The sequence below is a fragment of the Panthera onca genome, chromosome B3 (assembly GCF_046562875.1).
Source record: "Panthera onca isolate mPanOnc1 chromosome B3, mPanOnc1 haplotype 2, whole genome shotgun sequence".
Classification (NCBI taxonomy): domain Eukaryota; kingdom Metazoa; phylum Chordata; class Mammalia; order Carnivora; family Felidae; genus Panthera; species Panthera onca.
The window spans coordinates 48,858,038-48,884,167 of record NC_138344.1 but is presented as its reverse complement, the minus strand read 5'-3'; the positions used below and the strand labels follow the sequence as shown (position 1 = coordinate 48,884,167).

At 36.8% G+C, this 26,130-nt stretch overlaps 1 protein-coding gene across 5 annotated transcripts in view; it reads right to left on the bottom strand.

Annotated features, from left to right (window-relative positions):
• The window catches only part of DNAAF4 (dynein axonemal assembly factor 4), a 70,395-nt gene extending 46,026 nt beyond the window's left edge, over positions 1 to 24,369 (bottom strand). For 3 of the 5 annotated variants that reach the window (XR_013556295.2, XR_013556296.2, XM_078448631.2), the window contains exons 1-3: positions 24,160 to 24,366; positions 23,682 to 23,829; positions 20,291 to 20,424 (exon numbers count right to left, since the gene is read on the bottom strand). Coding sequence is in view for 3 of the 5 variants with exons in the window: in XM_078448631.2 (XP_078304757.1) it covers positions 20,291 to 20,424; positions 23,682 to 23,829; positions 24,160 to 24,282 (405 nt within the window). In the remaining 2 variants the exon portion in view is untranslated. Of the gene's footprint in view, positions 1 to 20,290; positions 20,425 to 23,681; positions 23,830 to 24,159 lie in introns of all 5 variants that reach the window. The other 2 variants (XM_081795871.1, XM_078448632.2) reach the window with 2 other exon arrangements.
• Positions 24,370 to 26,130: the final 1,761 nt, after the last annotated feature.

Below are 26,130 nucleotides of genomic sequence, written 5' to 3'. Positions count from 1 at the left end.
GTTTATTTTTGAGACAGAGACAGAGCATGAATGGGGGAGGGTCAGAGAGAGAGGGAGACTTAATTTACATTTTAATACTACATTTGGCACAGCTCTAGAATAACATGCTGAGATGGAGTTTCCTAGAAGCTGAATTATTTCAGAATACAGAATAAACATTCTAAGTATGAAACTGCACTGAAGAGGTGTTCTGTAATATCTCCATGACCTAATACCTTCTTCTGGAAGACTGTTATTTTCCTACTGGATCGTGGAACACTGACTTCAAAATAAATTTCACAGAGTACTGAACAGGAATTTCCTATAGTCCGAGAATTGCACACAAGGCCTAAACTAAGCACAAAAGATGGTAATTTTTGCATGTTCTAAGTTCAGAGAGCTGCCAAAAGGTTGGGCCAGGAAGGATCTTACGTGTGGCAAAGAGCCAGCCTTTAAATGACTGACAACAGGGCATGATGACCAGTCACTGTTAGCCAGAGACAGCCACAACCTAAAAGGAGAAGATGACAACTTCACCCAGTTAAATATTATGTTTGCCTTTTTTCCTCTCCTTCCTCTCTGCCCCAACACATGGAAGAAGGGAAAAGTATGTGCAGTCAGAACGCCCTTAATCCCTCAGAATCTCTACAAGTGAAGTGAATTTTGAAAAGTTTTTAAAAACATGTAAGACTAAGCCTTAACTACCAAAAATGAGACTACCCTTATAACCAAAAGTAACAGGAAAATTATGGTATTATAGCAAAGATATAATTAAGAGAACTACATATGTATATACATATATATACATACATATAGAAATACACATACATACATATATACACATATACATTTATGATTTAATTTATAATACACTATAGTTTTTAAAAAAGGCTAACTCTTCAGGGAGAAATAGGGAAGAGGAAGGGCCAAGAAAGGCTTTACAGAGCAGGTGACAGAAGGGACTAGAATGAAGAGAAAAACATGAAGAATACCACAAAGCTTACAATAAAAGGAAAAGAGAGACTAAATATATCAAAGAGAAAGACAAACAAATGTTAAACAATCCTTGAAGTTCCTTTGTTAAAAAAAATATGATATGGGAAACATACCTCTTAAAGAAAGGCTTTAATAGTAAACTACAGTAAACAGAAAAACTCAGAAGGGGACTGAAGATGGGGACATCTACATTTCTTTTTTTTCCCCTAATATGTATTTTATTTATTTATGTTTGAAAGAGAGAGAGGGAGACAGTGCATGTGAGCATGAGTGGGGGAGGGGCAGAGAGAGAGAGAGAGAGGAGAATCTGAAACAGGCTCCCTGCTGTCAGCACAGAGCTTAACTGACTGAGCCACCCAAGCGCTCCCATCTACATTTCTTTTAATTTGGAATGAATGTCTGGTTTATTAAGGCATTGTTCTTTATAAACCAATCTCTATTATGAATTACATGCAAAAATCATAAAATTAGCAAATTGAAATGAGGAAAATATTAAAATTATAATGCATCTTGATCAAATACCATTATTTCTTATTTATCATACTAGGAAATGAAAAGAGAAAAAACAATTTAATTTCATTACATGCCAAAATATCCATTGATACTAGGCATAAAAGAAAAATTTTACTTAAAAAAGGACTCATATAACATCACACTTTATGGTGAAGCATTAGATATATTTCTAGCAAAGTCACTAAGCCAGCATGACTACTATTGTACTATTTTCCTAGAGATCGTAGCCTATACAATAGAATTTTAAAAACAAGAAATATAAGTACAGATTATAAGGAAATAAAATTGTCATTATTTGCAAATAATTAGATTACCTGAAAGAACCAAAATAACAAACTGACAAACTATTAGAACTATAAGGAAAGTAAGTTCAGCAAGACAATTATATACAAGATCAACTAATACAAACTCATAAAAACTAACCTTCCTACAAACTGGCAGTAAACGATTAGAAAAATACATTGGAAAAAAACATTGTATTAGTAATTGGCAAAAAAACTTTAAAAATCCTAAAAATAAGCTTAACAAAGAAGCTATTTACTAACAAAGTATTTACTAACAAAGCTATTTACTAACAAAGTAAATCCTATATGTATGTTAAATAATTTTCCTGAGGGATAAGTCCAAATAAATGGAGATAAATGCCATGTTCCTAGAGAGAAATCTCAATGTAAATATGTTGATATTCTGAAAATTAACTTATAGAGTCAACGTAGATCTAATCAAAATACCACCAAAACTTCTTAGGGAGCTTTGTAAGTAATGTAAAAATTACCTGCTTAGTTATCTCAGAGGCATGAAGGGGTTGGCAATTCCCACACACAAACATCAAGTATAAAGCTGGACAAATCTATCCAAAACAACCATTCTGGAGCACAGGAAACTAACCAAAGACAGCTTGCAAATTGAGAAGTGTTTGCTCTAGAATAAATGCTAAAGTTACAGGTAAGAACAGTGGGAGGCTAGACCTGTCTGCCTGAGGTTGCTCCAGACCACCCACTGCCAGCATGAATAATGAGACTGGCAGTTCTGCCAACATAAAGCTAGCAAAAAGAATCCATCAGCTTTGTTGGCAAAAAGGGTGGACTCATTTCAGGGTGGGGCAGCAAAAACCCATGGATTTGGTGGATAAAAGTGATGGACTTCATTGTGAATAAATAGGGAAATTCTGAAGTTGGTAGAGGTCCTGGTTAGGATAAGTGCCTAACTAGTCAGAAAATTAATAGAAAGATCATGTAAATGAGAAAACCACAGAAAGTCTACGAAAAGCTTACAAGTCTGGCTAAATGGAAAGGTATGTATTTATTAGGAAGACCTGAGAAAGCCTGGCATAAAACGAAACCAAAGTGAGGTGACTGGCTGGCTCAGTTGGTACAGCAGGTGACTCTGGACCTTGGGGTCGTGAGTTTGAGCCTCACATTGGGTGTAGAGATTAAAAATAAAATTAAAAAAAAAAGTGAAACCAACAAAGAGTTGAAAACTGGCTCCAACTTTGAATGTATTCTAAAACCTACCCACAGACCAACCAGCAAAGGGTGGTAGCCTTTACCACCTCTGCCCATATCATTAGCTAACAATTAAGCTATGCAGACACAGGAAAGACCTCTAAGGAAGCCAGCCTAAAGAATAAGAATTAAAAAACTTAGCAGAAACATCAGCAATTGTGTACTACAAACGAGACCAGACTGATTTCACAGTTAAAGTACAGGCAAGTTACTAAAAAATAAACAGCCCTCAATAAATAAACTAACAAACAAACAAATACAACAGGACCCAGAATTTCTATAATCTATTAACTAAATGTAAAGGGTTTTTTTTTTGTTTGTTTGTTTTTTTGAGAGAGAGAGTATGCTCACCCACATGAGTGGGGGAGGGGCAGAGGGAGAGGGACACAGAGAATCTCAAGCAGGCTCCATGCCCAGAGCAGAGCTCAATGCAGGGCTCCATTCCACAACTGTGAGACCATTACCTGTGCTGAAATCAAGAGTTGGATTCTCAACTGACTGAGCCACCATAAAATGTATACTTTTCAATCAATAATATTTCAGAAAACAATTGATAAAAATTTCTCAAATTTGATGAAAACATGAATCCATATCTCCAATAAGTTCAACAAACCAAAGTAAAATGAACACAGAGATATACCTGAATACAACTTAGTGAAACTGCTAAGTTAATACAAGAGCCAAACAAAGGAAAATCTTGAAAGCAGCAAGAATAAGACGGCTCATCATGTACAGGAAATGACAATACAAATAAGGCTAATTCCTCATTAGAAATGATGGAGGACAAAAAAAGTCAAACGCCATGGTCAAAGCACTGACAAAAAATATATAAACTATGAATTCCATGTCCAGCAAAACCACTCTTCATAAATGAAGATGAAATAAACACATTCCAAGATAAATAAAACTGAGAAGATGTGTTGTTAGCAGACCTGCCCTACGAGATATGCTAAAAAAAGTTCTTCAGCCTAAAAGGAAATGGCACCCAACACTAACACAGATCCATAAGAAGGAATGAAGAATATGGGAAATGGTAAATATGTGCATAAATATAAAAAACAATACAAATGGATAAACAAAATGTGGTATATACATAACAGACCGTTATTAAGCTTTAAAATGGAAGAAAATTCTGACACATGCTATATGTGGATAAACCTGAAGACATTATGCTAAATGAAATAAGCCAGTCACAAAAGGACAAACATGGTATGATTTCAATGACATGAGGTACCTAAAGTAGTGAAATTCATAGAAACAGAAAGGAAAATGGGTATTGCCAGGATCTGAGGGAATGGGGGAATGTGGAGTTATTATTGTTTAATGGGCACAGTGTTTCAATTTTGTAAGATTAACAAAACTCTGGAGATGCATGGTGATGATGGGAGCACAACATTAATGTATTTAAAGCCACTGAGCTTTAAAATTAATGATTAAAATAAAAATTTTATGTTACATATATTATATCACAACTTAAAATAAATTTAAAAAGATAACGCAATTCAACATCCATTTATGATCAAAATTCTCAAAGTGGGTACAGAGGTGACATACCTCAGCATAATAAATGCCATGTACGTCAAGCTCACAGCTAACAAGATACTTGACAGTGAAAAGCTGAAAGCTTTTCTTCTACAGTCAGGAACAAGACAAGGATGCACACTTTCACCACTTTTATTCAACACAGTATTAAAAGTCCTAGTCAGAGCAAGAAATAAAAGGCACCCAAATCAGAAAGGAAGAAGTCAAATTGTCACTATTTGCAACAGACATGATATTATATATAGAAAATCCTCAAGACTCCACCAAAAAACTGTTAGAATAAACAAATTCAGTAAAGTTGCAGGATACAAAACCAATGTACAAAAATCTGTTGCATTTCTGTACACTAATAATGAGCTATCAGAAAGAGAAATTAAGAAAGCATGGGGTGCCTGGGTGGCTCAGTTTGTTAAACATCTGACTTCAGGTCATGATCTTATAGTTCATGGGTTCGAGCCCCATGTCGGGCTCTATGCTGACATCTTGGAGCCTGGAGCCTGCTTCAGATTCTGTGTCTCCCTCTCTCTCTGTTCCTTCCCCATTCATACTCTGTCTCATAAAAGTAAATAATACTTAAAAAAAAATTAAAGAAAGCAATCCCATTTATAATTATATCAAAAGAACAAAATACCTAAAAATAAATTGAACCAAGGAGGTAAAAGACTTGTACACTGAAAACCATTAAGACATTAATGAAAAGAAACTGGAGAAGACACAAATAAATGGAATATTCCAGGCCTATGAATTAGAAGAATTAATATTGTTCCAGTGTCCAAACCATGCAAAGCAATCTACAGAGTCAATGAAATCTCTACGAAATTCCAATGTCCTTTTTCACAAAAATTGAAAACAACAATCCTAAAATTTGTATGGAACCAAAGAAAACCCTGAATAACCAAAACAATCTTGAGAAAGAACAAAGCTGGGGCAGCAAGCCCACAGATTTCAAACTACATTACAAAGCTACAGTAATTAAAACTTACAAGTATGGTATTGGCATGGTGCCTAGGTGGCTCAGTCAGTTAAGCTATCCAACTGTTGGTCTCAGCTCAGGTCTTGATTTCAGGGTTGTGAGTTCAAGCTCCACACTGGGCTCCATGCTGGGCATGAAGCCTACTTTTTAAAAAATAAAAGTATGGTACTGGCATAAAAACAGACACACAGATCAATGATCTAGAACAGAGAGCCCAAAAATAAACGAATGCATATATGGCCAATTAATTTATGATAAAGGAACCAAAAATATATAATGGGGAGAGAACAGTCTCTTCAATAAATGATACTGGAAAAACTGGATATCCACCACATGCAAAAGAATAAAATTAAGCCATTACCTTACACCATACACAAAATTTAATTCAAAATGGATTAAAGACTTGGATGTAGGATCTGAAACCATAAAATTCATAGAAGAAAACACAGGTAGTAAATTTCTTGATAACTTGTCATAGTGATTTTTTGGATTTGACACCAAAAGCAAAGGTAAGAAAAGCAAAAACAAACAAGCAGAATTACACCAAACTAAGAAGCTTCTGCACAGCAAAGGAAATCATCAACAAAATGAAAACAAAAATCTACTAAATGAAATATTTGCAAATTAAAATCTTATAAGGGGCAACTCAACACCAAAAGTACAAACCATCCAATTAAAAAAAGAACAGAGGATCTGAATAGACATTTTACCAAAGAAGACATACAGGTGGCCAACAGGTACATTAAAAAATGTTGAATGTCACTAAATACTAGGGAAATGCAAATGGAAACCTCAGTGAGGTATCACCTCACAGCTGTTAGAATGGCTAGTATCAAAAAAGACAAGAAATAACAAGTGTTGGTGAGGATGTGGAGAAAAGGGAACCCTTGTACACTGTCAGGAGAAATGTAAATTGGTGCAACCATTACGGAAATCAGTATAGAGATTCCTCAAAAAATTAACAATAGAAGTACCACATGATCCAGTAACTCTACTTCCAAAGAAAATGAAAACACATATTCAAAAAATATACAATGCCCCTCCCCATCTTTACTATAGCATTAATTACAACAGCCAAGGCATGGAAACAACCTAAGTGTCTACTGCTGGATAAATGGATAAAGAAAATATGGAATATATACACAGCAGGGTATTGTTCAGCCACAAGAAGGAATAAAATTTTGCCATTTACAACAATATGGATGAACCTTGAGGGCATTATGATAAGTGAAATAAATCAGAGAAAGACATACCATGTGATCTCACTTTTATGTGGAATCTAAAACAAACAAACAAAAAAAACCCTCAAGCTCATAGATACAGTGAACAAACTGGTGGTTACCAGTGATGGGGTGCTGGGTTAGGCAAAATGCATGAAAGGGGTCAAAAGGTATAAATTTCCAGTTATAAAACAAACAAACCATGAGGGAAAAAAAGTACTGCTGATTTATCACATTACATTGTTTAATCAAGAAAAAAGACAATACAGACTTTTTTTTGGCCTTTATTCTCTTGATTTATTTAAAAACCTAAGATTTTTTTTAAAAAGCAGTAAGTTTTTATTTAATTTTTTTTCTTCCAAGTCTTTATTTAAATTCAAGTTAGTTAACATGTAGTGTAGTATTGGTTTCAGGAGAATTTAGTGATTCATCACTTACATACAATACCCAGTGCTCATCAAAACAAGTAACCTCCTCAATGCCCATCATTCATCTAGCCCATCACCCACTAATCTCTACTCCAGCAACCCTCAGTTTGTTCTCTATAGTTAAAAATCTCTTTAAGATGGTTTGCCTCCCTGTTTTTATCTTACCGTATTTTTCCTTCCCTGCCTCTATGCTCATCTGTTTTGTTTCTTAAATTCCACATATGAGTGAAATCATATGGTATTTGTCTTCTCTGACTCATTTTGTTTAGCATAATACACTCCAGTTCCATCTACATTGTTGCAAAAGGCAGGATTTCATTCTTTTTGATTGCCAAGTAATACTCCGTTGTATATATATATACTACCTTTTCTTTATCCATTCATCTGTCAATGGACATTGGGCTCTTTCCATACTTTGGCTATTGTTGACAGTGCTGCTATAAATATGGGGGTGCATGTGCCCCTTCAAAGAAGTATTTTTGTATTCTTTGGATAAATACCTCGTAGTGCAATTGCTGGGTCGAAGGGCAGTTCTATATTTAACAAAAAGCAATAATTTTTAAAGTACAGTAATATGTACTGTTGAGTTATAACAAATACATATACCTAAATGGCAAAGCAGACCAAAGAGAGGGGGAGATAACAGAGTTTTACTTGAACAAACTTGCTATATTTTACTGGAATAGAATCAGTGCTTACTTGAAGTAGATTGTTAGAAGTTAAAGGTGCATATAGCAACCACTGAAAAGTTTTACAACTATATATACATACATATATATATATATATACATATATATATACATGTGTGTATATATATATATATATATATATATACATATATATATATATATATATATGTAATAAAGGAGCTCTAGTTCCAGTTTTGACATGCAGAAAGCTTAGAAGTTGTTACTCCAATCCTTACAACAACAAAAGAAAGATGGACAAAGTGAAAAACAACTAGTTTTCTTGGACTCCTTAGAGAAGTGAGTTGCAGGGCAAACTGTTAGCCTGAAATCTGGACAGACAGGTGTATCCAAAACACACAAAGATGTAATTACCTGTAGCAAAAATAACTAGAGCTATAAACTAGTAGGAACACTTAAATGGGTCATTTTGACAAAATACTAGAACTGAAGGGTGGACTAGCAGGACTACTGATAAAGTGTTTGAGGCCACAGTCTTGAGAAGTGCCCCTATATTTTTGTGGGCTTCACCTTCAGAAACCACATTAGGCTACATTGATGAAGCTCTGAATATTAACTTTGTGTCTCTGGCAGAGGGAGGGGAAGAATAATCATTGTGGATTACAGAAATACCCAGAGCACTCTCCTTAACAAAGATCTACTAGCCAGAGTAAAGGACCTTGCCAGAGCGGAAGTCCCTTACCTCTGCTGGGAAAGAAAATCCCTCCCACTTCAGTCTTCTCCAGCTTTCCTGTCCCACTTATGGGGAGAAGGAAATAGTCAGTAGTCAAGGATTCAAGAAAATAGACCAGGAACAGTGCAGTCAAGGAAGGGAATAGGAGGCAGTGGGAAAAATCTGTCTCACTGGAGGAAAACTTGAAAGATCACAGCTCCAAGATACAGGCCCATGGAAAAAGTGATATTTAACTGAAAGTCTATGAATGCTTCTCTTCCCTTATAAATTTACTACCATACCTAGGGGGTTCCAGGATAATGAGAGTAGATTATATAAGTTCTTTCCATTTTTCTCTCAACAAAAATATTTTTGCTTCCACACTCTCTTCTTTCCAAGGCTAACAAATATCCTAATGGGTATAATGAATGAATGAATGAATGAATGAATGAATTTTAACCACACTTCTGGAAAAGATGAAAAAGTTTGAAGTAAACAAAAAAATGGACATGTATGATTGCTGAAAGTGTACTTCTATACAGATGTTGTGAATCTGGGATACACTTACACAAAAAGGATGTAGGTCAGCACATCTGACAAAATGTACACATAAGAAAAGCAGTGTCAGAGATACTGTCTTTTCTGATGACTACCTGTTAATAGCTAAAGTTGATTTCTCATATGCTTAGAAATTTGGTAGATTTACACAGAAAATTAGTAAATTATTATTACAGAAAAAAGAAATTAAAGGTAGAAAAAGTAATCATCAGAAGGTAAGTGTTGCTCCTTTTTAAAAAAAGGTTTTCTTATTATGAAAAAATATGCATTTATTATGGTGAGAACTCAGAAAATACAAAAGAAAAAAGAAAAAAGAAAAAAAATTACTAGTGATGTCACTATTTTCTATTCATTTTCTGTTTTCTATTCATTTTTTAATTATAAAAATAAGATTTTATATAATGATCTTTTCAAACTGCCAAATAACACACAGATATGCTACAATAATAACTGAAATGAAAAAGCCAATCTTTAAATCAAATAGAATTGCAAAGGCCCCAGAATAGCCAAAATATCTTGAAAAAAAAAAAAACCTGGGGGGCTCATACTTTCTGACGACTATAAACAACAAAATGAAAAATAACAAGTTTTGGCAAGGATGTAGAAAAATTGGAATCATCACATATTGCCGAAGAGAATGCCAAATGGTACAGTCGTTATGGAAAATTGTTTGGTGGCTCCTCAAAAAGTTAAATGTCCCAGCAATTCTACTCCTAGGTATATACACAAAAGAATTGAGAACAGGTACTCAAAAAAATAATTATAAGTGAACGTTCATAGCAGTGCTATTTACGATAGCTAAAAGGTGAAAAGAACTTAAATTTCCACCAACTGATGAACAAAGAAACAAACTGTGGTATATCCATACAACGGAGTATCGTTCAGCTATAAAAATGAATGAAGGTCTCACTTATTTTACAAAATGAATGAGGGACACCTGGGTGGCTCAGTCGGTTGAGTGTCCGACTTCAGCTCAGGTCATGATCTCACAGTCTGTGAGTTCAAGCTCTGAGTCAGGCTCTGTGCTGACAGCTCAGAGCCTGGAGCCTGTTTCCGATTCTGTGTCTCCCTCTCTCTCTGCCCCCTGCCCTGCTCATGCTCTGTCTCTCTCAAAAAGTAAATAAACATTAAAATAAATAAATAAATAAATAAATGAACTCAAAAACATTATGCTAAGTGAAAAAAGGCAGATACCAAAGGTCATATATTGTATGTGAAATGTCCGGAATAGACAAATCCATAGAGACAGAAGGTAGATAAAGACTACAGAGGAGGATAGAAAAGTGAGTGACTGCTAATGGGTATGGGGTTCCTTTCTGAAGCGATGAAAATGTTCTGGAACTACATAGTCATGATGGTTGCATAACTTGTGATTAAGCTAAAAGCCATAGAATTGTATACTTTATTTTTTTAATACTTTTATTTATTTATTTTAATTTTTCTTTTACATTTATTTATTTTTGAGAGAGAGACAGAGCGTGAGCAGGGGAGGGGCAGAGAGGGAGGGAGACTCAGAATGTGAAGCACGCTCCAGGCTCTGAGCTGTCAGCACAGAGCCCTATGTGGGGCTCGAACTCACAAACCATGAGATCATGACCTGAACCAAAGTCAGACACTTAACCGGCTGAGCCACCCAGGAGCCCCCAGAATTGTACACCTTAAGAGTGAACTGTACAGTGTATGAAGGAAATCTCAAAACTGTTATTTTTAAAAAAGGAGTAAGTGTAGGGCAAATGATGGAATAAGAGAGGAAAAGACCAACCAAAAATAAAGGTTCTGCTTACCAATATCTGAAAGAATTAAAAATGGAGGAAAGGGGAATGGGTAGGTTTCAAAGATACATTTTAAATTAAAATGGCATTGAGGACCAAATCAAAACCACCATGAGATACCATCTCACACCCATTAGGATGGCTACTACCAAGACAAAAAGTCATAAAAGAGTTAAAGAATATTCATTAGCTCAAGTATATTTTCTGACCACAATGGCATGAAAGTAGAAATCAGTATCAAGGAAAACAAAAATTAACCAATATGTGGAGATTACACATTACTCCTGAACAACAAATGGGTCAGAGAAGAAATCAAAAGGGAAATCAAAACATATATTGGAACAAATGAAAATGAAAACACAAAATACCAAAATTTATAGGATGAAGCAAAAACAATTTTAAAAGGGAAATTTATAGTAATAAACTCCTACCTTAAGAAAAAAGAAGGATCTCAAATAAACAACCTAACTTTACACCTTAAAGAATTAGAAAAAGCAGAATAAATTAAACCCAAAATTAGTAGAAGCAAAAAAATAATAAATATCAGAGCATAAAGAAATGCAGTAAGGCCTAGAATGATAATAGAAAAGATCAGTGAAACTAAGAGCTGGTTTTTTGAAAAGAAAAATAAAATTGAAAACTATTAAGCTAAACTAAGGTAAAAGGAGAGAAGACTCAAAAAATAAAATCAGAAATAAAAGAGGACACATCACAACTGACAACACAGAAATACTAAGGATCATAAAAAAGTAAAATGAATAATTATATGATAACAAAGTAGAAAACCTAAAAAAATGGATAAATTTACAGAAATGTACAACCTACAAGACTGAATCATGAAGACAAAACCTAAACAAACCAGTTATAGGAGAATGAATCAGTCATCAAAAACCTCCCAACAAAGAAAACTCCAGGATCAGATGGCTTCAGTAGTAAATTCCACCCAACATTTAGAAAAGGATACATACACATCATTTTTGAAAACCTTCTAAAAAAGTGAAGGAGGGAACACTCCCAGACTCATTTTATTAGGCCAGCACTACCCACATACCAGTCAAATAAGAACACTACATGAAAAGAATACCATAGGCCAATATCCCTGATGAATATAGATGCAAAAATTCTCAACAAAATATTAGCAAACCAAATTCCAGAGTACATTGAAAGGATTATACACCATGACCAAATGAGATTCATTCCTGGGATGCAGGATGGTTTAACATATGCAAATCAATCAATGTCATACATCAGTTTAACAAAATCAAGGATTAAAATCATTTGGTCATCTCAATAGATGTAGAAAAGCGTTTAGCAAAACTGAACATCCTTCCATGATAAAAACTTTCAACAAATTAGATCTATATGGAACATAGCTCAAAATGAGGGCCATATATGACAAACCCATAGCTGACATCATACTCAATAGTGCAAAGTCAAAAGCTTTTCCTCTAAGATCAGGAACAAGACAAGAATGTCCACTATCACCACCTCTACTCAACATAGTACTGAAGTCCCAGCCAGAGCCATTAGGCAAAAAAAAAAAAAAAAAAAAAGTAAGAAAAGCCATCCAAATTGGAAAGGAAGATATAAAAGTATCTAGATTTGAAGGTGACATACAGAGAAAACTCTAAGAACTCCAAAAAAGAAGAAAAAAAAAAAAAAAACCCTGTTAGAACTAATAAATGAATCCAGTACAGCTGCAAGGCACAAAGTCCATATAAAAAAAAATCAGTTACATTCCTATACTAACAACAAACTATCAGAAAGAGAAAATAAGAAGAAATCTCATTTACAACAGCATAAAAAAGAATAAAATACTTAGGAACAAATTTAACCAAAGAGGTGTAATATCTATACAATGACAACTACAAAATGCTGCTGAAAGAAATTGAAGACACAAATAAATCTTGAAGGATTGGAAGAATATTGTTAAAATGGCCATGCTACCCAAAGGGATCTACAGATTCATTACAACCCCTATCATAATTCCAAGAGCATTTTTCACATCAATAGAAAAAACAATCCTAACATTTGTATGGAATCAAAAAAGATTCTAACTAGTTAAAGCAATCTTCAGCAAGAAGAAAAGCTGGAGTGTCACACTTTCTAATTTTAAACTATATTACAAAGCTAGAGTAATCAAAACAGTATGGTATTACCATTAAAACAGACATATAGATCAATGAAACAAAATAGAAAGCCCAGAAACAAACCTATGCATGTATGATCACCTAATTTTTAACAAAAGCACTAAAAATGTACAAAGACGCAAAGATAGTCTGTTCGGTAAATGGTGCTAGAAAAAAATGGATATTCACATGCAAAAGAATGAAACTGGAACCCTACCTTACACCACACACAAAAACGAACTCAAAATGGATTAAAGACTTGAATGTAAGATCCAAAACCTAAAACTCCTAGACGAAAATATAGGTGATAAGCTCTTTGACATTGATTTGGAAATGGTTTTTTAGATTTGACACCAAAAGCAAAGGCAACAAAAGCAAAAATAAGGTGGGACTACATCTTAAGAGCTTTTGCACAGCAAAAGAGAACACCAACAATATAAAAAAGTAATGTACTGAATGGGAGAAATATATGTAAACCACAGGGCCAATAAGGGATTAATATGCAAAATACAGAAGACTCATAACTCAATAGCAAGAAAATAAATTAAAAACTTTTAAATGTACCAAGGACGTGACTAGTCATTTTTCAAAAGAAGATACACAAATGACCAGCAGGTATATATATTCAATGGAAATGAAGTCACTTTCTCCAGGAGATGTCTACACTACCACGTTTAGTGAAGCATTATTCAAGATAGCCAAGATATAGAAACAATCTTCCGAATCCATTAATGGATGAATGGATTGAAATGTGATATATGTATATATACACACATGCATATTCATTCTGTTCGTTATATACACACACATATATATACATACTATGCATGTTATATATAACATATATACTGCATGGTATCATTTATACATCAAATTAAAAAAAAAATTGAACTCACAGAAACAGAATAGAAAGAATGGTGGTTGCCAGGGGCTAAGAGGCAGGGTAAATGGGGAGGAGTTGATGATAGGGTACAAATTTTCAGCTATAAGTGCTGAGATCTAATGTAAGGATAACTATATGAAGTGATATATGTGTTAATTAACTTCACTAAGGGATTCCTTTCACAATGTATATGTATAGCTAATGTTCACATTATATACTTTAAATATATTAGAATTTTGTCAATTACACCTCAGTAAAATTAAAAAAAAAAAAAAAGAAGCTTAAAAATAAAGCAAAAGCCACCATGGTACACTTTGAAGGAGAAACAAACAAAACAAAGTGTATTTGGTCTGTAAAACTTGTCAATAAGAAATATCAAAGACAGGGGTGCCTGGATGGCTGAGTCAGTTGAGCGTCCAACTTTGGCTCAGGTCATAATCTCGCAGTCTGTGAGTTCAAGCCCTACATAGAGCTCTGTGCTTACAGCTTGGAGCCTGGAGTCTCCCTGTCTCTCTGCCCCTCCCCTGCTCACACTCTCTCTTTCTCTCTCAAAATTAAATGAACATTTAAAAAATTTAGGAAAAAAAAAAAGAAATATCAAAGACAGAAAAGGTGAAAAATAAAATTCAAAAGGAATAGTGATACAAAGACTGGGTATATGAACAGCATAATTGTCTTATGATGGCAATAACTGTTAATAACAAATAAGGTAAGACAATGAAGACTTCACATATAAAGAGTTGGTCAAAGGAGTTAGAACAGGAGTTACCAAAAGCACAGAGCGCTAAAGATGGGTTTATAGGGAAAATGCTAATTATGTAAAAGGAAGAAACAGGATTATGAGAAAATCAATAGGGCTAACAGGGTACTGACATATACTGAAAGGAAAGGAGATGCAGAAAAAGGAGGGGCTGGGGGATACAAAAAATGCTAGGAACATTAAAATTACTAATAAAAAATAGAATAAAAAATGGCCAAGTAGTTCCTTGTGGTATTTTTGTACATTGTACACTCTTCCAATAAACAGCGTATGTGGTTTCACAGATAAGAATTTTTTTTAACATTATTTTAGATAGAGAGGCACAAGTGAGCAGGAGACAGGGACAGATGGAGGGATGGAGGGATTGAGGGACGGAGGGAGAGGGAAAGAAAGAGAGAGAGAGAGAGAGAGAGGGGGGGGGGGGGGGGGGAGAGAGAGAATCCCAAGCAGATTCTGTGCTGTCAGCACGGAGCCTGACACGGGGCTCAATCCCAGGGCCCCAGGATTATTACCTGAGCTGAAATCAACCCCCACAGATAAGAACTTTTTAAGGCACTATAGTATAATCTAGACAACTCCAGAAAGCAACTCATACTTCATCTGCATGATTAGGCAAAATTTGTTTCACAGGTTGAGATTTCTGGGTTTTATCTTTAAGAAAAAGAAGAAAGCACCTCAAAATTGATCTACCTAGGTTAAAAGTTCAGAGGACAAAAGTCAAGTAGTACTTACCCTGAAGTAGAAAACAAAAGGAAAACTCAAAAGAGAACAGGGCAATCTATAAAACAAATAGTAAATAAGATAGGAAATCTAGGCAATAGCAGTCAACACTGTCCAATAGAGCATGTTTCAGATTAGTTTGGCATCTGTATTCCAAACTTTCATTAATCACCTCAAAACCTATAACTGCCTCAATCTCTTTCCCTCTTGCCTCCTTCATCCTGAGGGGAGAAAAAAAAAAGGATTCTTTTAACTATCTGTGTACTTAAGAATTTTCCAAATACTTAGTTATTCCTTAGTCCTGCCCTCTAGTGTCAAAAGATAAAATACCCCACAGGGCAACTGGGTAGATCAGTCGGTTAAGCATCAGACTCTTGATTTTGGCTCAGATCTCATAGTTGATGACATCAAGCCCCGAGTTGGGGGTCTGCGCTGACAGTGTGGAGCCTACTTGAGATCCTCTCCCTGTCTCTCTGCCCCTTCCACTTCTCTCTCTCTCCTTCTCTCTCTTTCCTCCCCCTGACTCTTTGTCTCTCCAAAGTAAATAAATATTTAAAAAATATATCCTGCTATTACTTAAGAGTAATTTTTTCACTAGTTCACCTTCATCCCACCCATTCCATCATCATCAATTCCCTGCTTTGGTTGTATTATCAACCTTTCCTTTACTGGCCTCTTATTCAACATGTAAATATGTTCAAAGTCTTTCTATCTTAAAAATACAAAAGTTCTGCCTCCACACTACAAGCACTTCACACTCAATAGCCAGAATGAACTTTTCCAAAATACAAACCCTATTAACTTGATATTCTTGCTGAAAATTGCTAAAGAGTGCCCCATTACCTTCAGGAAAATTTTCAAAATATTAAGATTTTATTTCTGACCAACAAATGTTCCCTCACTGTGCCACTTTCTGTCATGTGCTTACTCAAGCTGTCTGTAATTTTTCCATTTATTCTCCAGGTACCTGTGACTCATTCTCCAGTATTGGGCACAAACAACACTGCCTCATATTTCCTGCCCATACTCTCAGACTGAGATACCAGTCTTTTGTCAGTGTTCTCTTTTTATCCTCCCATGACCTCTCATGCATCCTCTGGTGCAATCTGTTTTTCTCGCCTGTCACTTTCTCTGTACCATGAGTAAACTGAAAGTGAAGACTGACTTGTTCAACTCTGTAGCAACACCTTTCACAGTATTCAACAAATGACTATAAAGTGAACAAATGATAGACCAGCAGCAAAGATAGTGAAGAGCTGATTCTGTAAAATTAGTTTGAAGCAACAAAGACTTCATGATTCATGTGAACAGGTGTCAAACTGATTATCATTTCTAATATCACTTTAAATTTTTTTTTTTAACGTTTATTTACTTTTGAGACAGAGAGAGACAGAGGATGAACGGGGGAGGGTCAGAGAGAGAGGGAGACACAGAATCTGAAACAGGCTCCAGGCTCTGAGCTGTCAGCACAGAACCTGACGCGGGGCTCGAACTCACCAGCCGTGAGATCATGACGTGAGCCGAAGTTGGACGCTTAACCGACTGAGCCACCCAGGCACCCCCTAATATCACTTTATAACATCTAAAGCAATTGTTTTATGGGTTTACAAGGGAGCCAACAAAACAGCCTGTCTTCCACTGGGCCTTGTTATATGCCGATGTAGATCATCAGCCTAGGATAAAATAGACACAAAGAAAATGCAGTGCTAAAGATGATGCAGACAGATGGAATCAGAGCCTTGAATGAACTACATCTGATCACTGCTTTATCACTGAACTTGCAAAGTGGCCCCAAATTCCTCCCATCCTATATACATGCCCCTTTACAATGTGATTTAATCCCTCTTTCCTAGAAGAGGTGTAGTCTTTCTCCAGCCCTTGAATCTGAGCTTGCGATATGACATATTTTGGCTAATGAAACATTAGTAAATATGATACAGCAAAAGCTTTAAAAGTGCTTATTCAAGCTTACATTCCAGGCAAGGTTTCAGACACTTGAGCGAGGCCATTCTAGAATATCCAGCCATAACAAATCCAGCCCCAAACCACAAAAAATGCCTCACCAACATACAGAATGTTGAGAAATAAGTATTTGTGCCTTTAAGTCGCTAAATTTTGGATAGTTTATTACACAGTGTTATTGACTGGATGTTTCTGTGTCCCCAAATTAATCTGTGGAAGACTTAATCCCCAGGGTAGCTATATTTGGAAAACAGGCCTTTGATGAAGTAATTAAGGTTAAATGAGGTCATAAGGGTGGGGCCAGATAGAACAGGATTAGTGTCCTAGTAAGAGGAGACACCTGATTTCTTTCCTTGTCTCTCTCTCTGTCTCTTTCTCTCTCTCTCTTTCTCTGCCAACTGCAAACCAGAATAGACTCCTCACCCAAAACTGACTTTGCTGGACCTCAATCTGACTTCGAGACTCCAGAACTGTTACAACTGTCTGTTGTTTAAGCCTTCCAATCTGTGGTATTTTGTTATGGTAGCCCAACCAGACTAATACAGCACAGTGAACTGACATTATAATGAGTCTTAGCACCAGCCCTGCTAATTATTTAAAAAAAAATTTTTTTTTAACATTTATTTATTTTTGAGACAGAGAGAGACAGAGCATGAACGGGGGAGGGTCAGAGAGAGAGGGAGACACAGAATCTGAAACAGGCTCCAGGCTCTGAGCAGTCAGCACAGAGCCCGACACGGGGCTCGAACACACATACAGCGAGATCGTGACCTGAGCCGAAGTCGGACGCTTAACCGACTGAGCCACCCAGGCGCCCCAGTTATTTTTAAAAGATTACTACTAAAAACTGTTCTTTTTTGAGATGTAATTCAAATTTTAAGTTAAGTTTTTGGTTTAAGCTAATAACATGTTGCCTTTTGTTGTTGTATCTCTTCATCTACTCTTACTGAACCATGAAAGTTCTTTTCTGAATGTCTAACATCAGACAGAGTAAAAAAAAAATCTGTGTCTATCCATCAAACTAGAATGTTGCTACTGTCACAGGGTATTAGAGCAAGGTATTCACATTAATTATTAATTCAAATATTTGAGTACCTACTATTTAACTTGGCAATGGCTATAATAAGGAAGAAAGAAAACATAATCCCAACTCTGAATTCTATTGAAGGAAAGAAACAAACAACATGGACAGTTTGGAGTAAAGGCTATAGACTTACCATAGGTTCTATCCACTTTAACATAATCTACAGCTTCACATTTTATACACTAACACCCCTAAAACCATCTTTCCAAATACCAAAGTCAGGCTTTCAGATATCAGTATACTAATAACTTCGAGACATAACATGGTGGTACTGCCAGGTTTATTATTTTACCAATACAGCAGAATGCATACCATTATTTAACTATTTTATTAGTTCAGTAAATATTTGTCCGTTACCACAAATTTTATATTATTTTGCTTTTATTTTTTAAAATTCAGGAAAATGATAAAATCAAAAGGCTGATAGCAGCAATAACACAATAAAGAAAAGATGGAACTCAAATATACTGAAAGCAGGAATCTTCGGTCAGCTGACCATGTGTTCAATTTTCAAGTAAAAGACAAAGTATACAAATAACCATAGGCGCATGCACACACGTGCTCTCTCTATATATATGTACACACACACACATATATATAAAGTCAAGTAGAAGTAATGAAACAAGTGGAGAAACCTTTGGAATTATGAACTGTTCATTATGAATAAAATAGTAGTAATCCAAATACAAAAGAAGAGACTTGGATCCACAGAGCTCTTCAAGAAATGTTAGTTATAGATTCCTTAATCATTTCAAGATGTCAACATGAGAATAGAGATAAGAAATTACTTGTAAAGGGGTGCTTGAGTGGCTCAGTTGGTTGTGCATCGGACTTTGGCTCAGGTCATGATCTCACGGTTCATGGGTTCATGGGTTCGAGCCCCTTGTCGGGCTCTGTGCTGACAGCTGGTCAGAGCCTGGAGACTGCTTCAGATTCTGTGTCTCCTTTTATCTCTGCCCCTCCCCCATTCATGCTCTGTCTCTGTTTCTCAAAAATAAATGTAAAAAAAATTTTTTTAATAAAAAAAAATTACTTGTTAAAATTAGTCAGAATAGGTAAATCTATAAAGACAGAAAGTGGATTACTGGTTGCCTGGAGCTAGAGTGGGTGGGAGGAATGGTGAGTGACTCCTAGTGGGCACACGGTTTCTTTTTGAGGTGATAAAAATGTCCTAAAATTGATTGTGGTGATAGTTGCACATCTCTAAATATACAACAAACTAATAAATTATAAGCTTTACATGAGTGAATTGTATGGTATGTGAATTATATCTCAAAAAATATATTGCTGATTAAAAGCTTTAACTTGAAAGCCTCAACAGTTAAAAAAAGATACTAATATGTCAATATTTAGTGTTTAACTAGGCTCTTTTTTTAATTTTTTTAAGTTTATGTATTTATTTTGAGAGAGCAGTGGGGAAGGAGCGAGAGAGAGGAAAAGAGAGAATCCCAAGCAGGCTCCCCACTGACAGCAGAGTCCAGAGCCTGATGCAAGGCTTGAACTCAGAAACTGTGCAATCATGACCTGAGCCAAAACCAAGAGTCGGACCAACTGAGCCACTCAGGCACCTCAAGACTCTTCTTGTTTTAAATAATCATGTCCATTATTTCAAGATTTAAAAATAAGTAAAACACTTCTATCATACAACCTTACCATTTTTTTACTACCTTGGAAAAAGAACATTCTTCCTGAAACAAGTAAATCTATTGTTCAATCTTTATATCCTCCATTTTCATATAGATTTTCAGGAACACATGTAAGTGTAGATAGCCTACATAACATAATAAGTCCTATAACCAAAGCATGAACAAAGACTTGAGGAAGTACAGTGATTGTAATAAATTATCCTTACACAGTTTACTATTATCTCTTTAATTAGAGGACTTTCCTATCAATCTGCAACTTACCTGCATCATAACATTTAGTGCATATTTTTGATCTTCTCGCCTTGTTGCAGCTTTTGCTTCTGTAGCTTCTTTTGCTCTTTCTTGTGCTTGTAAAATAGATTTTTCCCTTATTCTTTGCATCATCTCTTTGTCAACTAAAACATAAGAAATATCATTAAATTAGGATTATGATGAATGATTTATTTAGGAAAAAACTGTCTGACATACTGATCCAAGATGAGATTTTGGGAGGGACCCAACTTCACATGGAAAAATGAAAACATTTTTCAATATTAAACTGGCCAAGAAGCTAACATTAAAAGGCAAGCAAGCAACTGTAACAGCAATAAATTACTACAGAGGGAGATAATGACGGGGCGTGGGGGAGGAGGATGAGAGAAAGTAGGAACAATAGAAAAGGTGAATAAGATGGGAACGATGAGGATGGGGAGAGGGACATAAAAGGGAGATAAAGGGTAATTAAATGAGAGAGGGAAAGAGGTGCAGAGAGGGGGAGGGGACAGGATGGAGGGAAATGTACACATTTATCCCCCTCCCTCTCTGTCAAGAAACCAGGACTATTTGCTTATAAACCTAATCACAATAAATATCACATGAGGTCTCCTACAAGAGGAGGGGTTTTTTTTGTGATATACTAACATGTGCTTCTTCATTAATGCATTAAATAATATATAACAAGTGTAATAAATACTCTCAAAGTATTTTAATGAGTATAAAAGATAAAGGTACTTGTGATATAAATGTATTTGTGATATTTGTATTTTTGATACAATTGTTGTCTGTTGCCTACATTCATAGTTGAAGGGAATGCTAAATTTCAGTGGAGGTTCAATTGAATTAGGGGCAATCCTCTCTCTCTGCAAAGAGAGCTTTGCTACTATTCTTCCTTTCTAATCTTATATTTTAATAAACTTTTGCCTGTTGTTCCAAAAAAAAGTATGGAATTAAAAAAAATTTTAAGTCTACTTACTTATTGGGGGGATGGAGACAGGGAGGGGGAGAAGGGGAGAAGGGGAGAAGGGGAGAAGGGGAGAAGGGGAGAGGGGGAGAGGGGGAGAGGGGGAGAGGGGGAGAGGGGGAGAGGGGGAGAGGGGGAGAGGGGGAGAGGGGGAGAGGGGGAGAGGGGGAGAGGGGGAGAAGAGGAGAGGGGGAGAGGGGGAGAGGGGGAGAGGGGGAGAGGGGGAGAGGGGGAGAGGGGGAGAGGGGGAGAGGGGGAGAAGGGGAGAGGGGGAGAGGGGGAGAAGGGGAGAAGGGGAGAGGGGGAGAAGGGGAGAAGGGGAGAGGGGAAGAAGGGGAGAAGGGGAGAGGGGGAGAAGGGGAGAAGGGGAGAAGGGGAGAGGGGGAGAGGGGGAGAAGAGAGGGGGCAGAGAAGGGGGGAGAGAAGGGGGAGAGAGGGGGAGGGAGGAGGAGGGGGAGAATCCCAAGCAGGCTCCACATTATCAGTGCAGAGCCCAGCATGGGGCTCTAAACCATGAACTGTGAGATCATGACCTGAGCCAAAATGATGACAAATCAGATTTTTAACTGACTGAGCCACCCAGGCTCCCCTGGAATTTTAACTTTGAAAGAAACTGTCTTAAAAAGAAAAAAAAAAAAAAGCATGGCATTTTTATTCATTCAAGATCTTGACTAGGGCTTAAGGACTAAAATTAAGTCTGAAGCCTCCCCCAACCCACTTCCTGTTTAATAACAGAATGGAGACAGCTGGACCGGGTTTAAGGGCAAAAATAATTAAAAGAACCTACTTTCACTTCTAAAAAATGAAAAATATACCAAGAAAGAAGTCAGGAGGAAAAAATGGAGCAAATATGTTTTGAATAATGAGGCAGGCTTGGCATATAGACTGCAGTTCCACATAATTTATGTGAAAACCAGTATTTTTAAAGAAATAATTTCACTGAATTGCATGTGTAACTGAGTTTGATTTCTAAAGGAATCTCAAACCTTGTTTCTGAAGTAAAATCAATGTTCATTACTTGTTATATAAGCTAGTTTTAAGACTGTTCTGATTAGTGTAAATCAGAGGTTGGGAAACTACGGCCAAATCTGACCTGCTGCCTATTTTCCTCTAGCACACAAGCTAAGAATAATTTTTATATTTTTAAATAGTTGAAAAATCAAAATAATATTTTGTGACAAGATAAAATTCAAATTTCAGTGTCAATAAACATGAATGGTCTATTGGCTGCTTTTGAGACCATATGGCCCATAATATTCAAAATACTATCTGGTCCTATATAGAAAAATATTTCTTAAACCTTGGTTTAAATGGTCAAAGTGTGGAATGGATGACCATAAGACCATGAAAAAGAAGAATCAAGTAAATGTGCAATGAAAGCAGATGTAAAAAAGAGGAAGATCATGGTTAGGAAAGAAAAAAAAAACCTCTTCAGTTAGTCTGGCAATCACTAAAGAAATTAAAGTAACCTCAGTATGGTAATCTACCTTAACCAATATTTTCTGAGCTGAACACCAGACTTTAGAGAAAAATCTACCTGGTCCTGGGGATTACAAAATTAAATTCCACTGCAAAATACCAAGAAAAGAGTAATATCAAGAATGATATTCACCTCCCCATTCTCAGTAATTCCTACTCAAGGCTTAACGCCAGAGACCTAAGAGAAATTTCAGGCAACAGACATAAACCCCTAGAATATAAGACAACTACAACAGGGAGGAAGGAAATAGAGGTAAAGCAGTAGAGGGCAATTACTGACCCACAAAGCCAATCTTGGTAGAAGAACAGAGTACTTATTAAGGGAATAGAGAACAGGGCATCTCAGCTTTGTACATTATAATCCCTGGGAAGTTTTTTTAAAACTACCGATACCTGTGCCGCACTCCCATAAACTGATTTGATTGAACTAGGCTGAGTTTCAGACATCTGTGTTATTTAAAAGTTTTGTAGATGAGTCAAAGAATCACTGCTCTATACTCAAACTTCTAGGGCTGCAGTTCCAGTCTGCCACTTACTTGTTGTGTGACCTGTGCCAATTATTCAACCCTTCTGTGCCTCCGTAGCCTAACCTTTAAAAAAAAAAAAAAAAAAAAACTGGCAGGGCAGGGGATGGTAACCTAATAGGGTGTTCCTGGGATTACCAGATGTGTTAATGCCTACACAAAATAAGGTCATATCAAGAGGCCTTAGCCTATGAAGATACAAGTCCACATCTGCTTGAGAACTAATACAAATTGCGCTCTAACTTTTGAATTATTCAATCTTTAAGTAATTTATCTTAAGTGTCAGCTGAAGCACTATATCCTTTAAACCATGTTCATGTTCCTATTTTTCTTCTACTAGAGAAACAACTGTTTTGAAAGAGAATTTTTTTTAAAGGTATAAAATACAAAACACACAACCAGATGAACACCTTTGAATAAAAACACTTACCACCTGGCAGTGAAAGGGTTTCCCACATGGCCACTTCTTTTTTATATAAGGTGAATATAATAGTGTCATTCCCAATCTTGGCTTTGCTGTTCTCATCATCTATGGGCGCACAGAGAAACACTTCAAATAAAAATGGAGGAAAGTTGACCTATTCAGAAGGGGGGGTAAACGGAGGTTAATTTAGTTACACAAAATAAAGACTAAGTCTTTAAGAAAAAAAAAGGGATAGGGGCCAAAATCATTTTGACATGCCTGCTATAAATTTATTCGAGGTCCCATAAGATTAACAAGGCATATGAGGAAATCCTAGATAAGAATAAGGTCTGATCTGATGACATCGGTCTAAAGAGGTGTCACCTGATGGAATTCGGTTTGAAAAAATAGAACTAAATTTTAGGACGCTTATTTGCAACAACGCGCCCATGGAGTCTTCGGATCACGTCCCCGAGGGCCCTTCAGGCACAGCTTGAGTTCCTACCTTCAGATAGTTTTCCGTGCAAAACACGTCCGCGTCCCTGACGGAGACGCCTCGGAGGGGCACAGAGATAAACACCGAAGTCTTCGTCTGCTGCCAGGTGTAATCGCTAACCTGCAGAGGCATCTCTGGAGGCGGTAGTAACCGAGGATTCGGCTGTTTAGGACAAGCACCTGCTCGGTTGCTAGGGAAGCCGGGGTTACCAAGCGCCAGCCCTTCCGGGTCAGGCCCGGCTGCGGCGCCCCGCGTTCCCAGCGTGCCCCGGGCGCGCCCCTTCCACTGCCTTGTCATCTCCCCGTGAGCTTCTCTTGTGACTGCCGGGGCATCTTGCCGCCGGTGATGCCACCTCTCTGGCTCTTATCCGGTACCTGCGGTCTGAGTGAATCACCAAAGAAATAGGCCTTCGTCTTAAGAAAAAAGCCTTGCGCCTGTGAATGGAAAATAAAAGGGGGGGGGGGGGGGAGGAGGAGCCTGGGTGGCTCAGTCCCATAAGCATCCCACTTCAGCTCAGATGATGATCTTAGGATTCATGGGTTCGAGCCCCCATGGGGATCTGTGCTGACAGCTAGAAGACTGGAGCCTGCTTTGGATTCTGTGTCTTCCCTTTCTCTGCTCCTGCTCTGTCTCTGTCTCAAAAATAAACATCAAATAAATAAATAAATAAATAAATAAATAAATAAATAAATAAATAAATAAAATTAAATTTAAAAAAAAGAAAAGAAAGAAAGAAAAAGGAAAGAAAAAGATGTGCCCTTACTGGAAGGAGTGACCTGGGAGAAGCAGGTGTGAGCCCATGCGTCTTGCAGCACTGGCCTTTTGTTCCTATGGAGGCTGTCAGAGCATCATTTGGTGTTCCTGTTTTGGAGATTTCCTGATCAGACCGATATCCTGGCCTGGGAGCTTGGCCTTACTCTTGTAGTGCTCCAAATCCTATCAACCTTAACGCCACCAAAAGAGTGTAGATCGGGTTCACTCCATGGTTTGAGACCTAGGGAGAAATAACTCTATGACTCATGTGACAAATGCTTGGCTGCAACTAAGCTGTAGGATAGCGTGGATTTGCATGGGTACATTTTACAATTGCTTAAGGAGACTTAGAACTTTAGCTCCGGAAGGAGATATGAAAGTGATGTAGTTCATCCTGCATATTTAAGGAATCTGAGGCCCACACACTTAACCCTCTGCCCACATACATGAGTGGCAGAATTGTGATTAAAATCATGATCTCTTAACTCCTATTCCAATTATTTTTCTCCAGGCTACTTTCTCTAGACTCAGTTTATAAGTTACTGGAATCTGATGCTTAAAAAAGAAGATAAGAACACAATTTACATGAAATTTCGGCACCTATGAACTACTTGCCACCTACAGATTTGGAGTTTAAAGTTTATTTATTTTGAGAGAGAGAGCAGGGGAGGGGCAGAGAGAGAGGGAGAGAGAGGATCCTAAGCAGGCTCTACACTGTCGGCACAGAGTCTGATGGGCTTGAACTCATGAACCATGAGATTATGACCTTAGCCATAACCAAAAGTCAGACGCTTAATTGACTGAGCCGTCCAGTCACCCTGGATTTGGATTTTTAACTTTTTACTTTTGGAGGCTTTTAACACAAATTTCAAGCCTCCTGAAAATTTCCCTGAGGAAAGTTTAGAAGCAGCAGACTTGAGAGAAAAAAAAATATAATCTTGTCCCCCAAACAGGACGCCCCTCAGTACCTTACCCAATTTTGTCAGGGGTTTATCATCTCAAGGTTCTCTAACTTTGAATACTGGGAGCCATTCTTAGATTTATTTTCCCTCGTCCTTACTTTTGGCATTCTCTCCCCTTTGGTTCTATTCTTACTCTTACCATTTTGTTTCAGACTTTCTATGCTCCAAAAGAGAGGATTTATGCATTTCTTTCATATAAAATTTTAAAGTCTAGATTCTCTATGTAAAAATACAAGTGAGAAAATGTATGTATGGAAGATAGTAA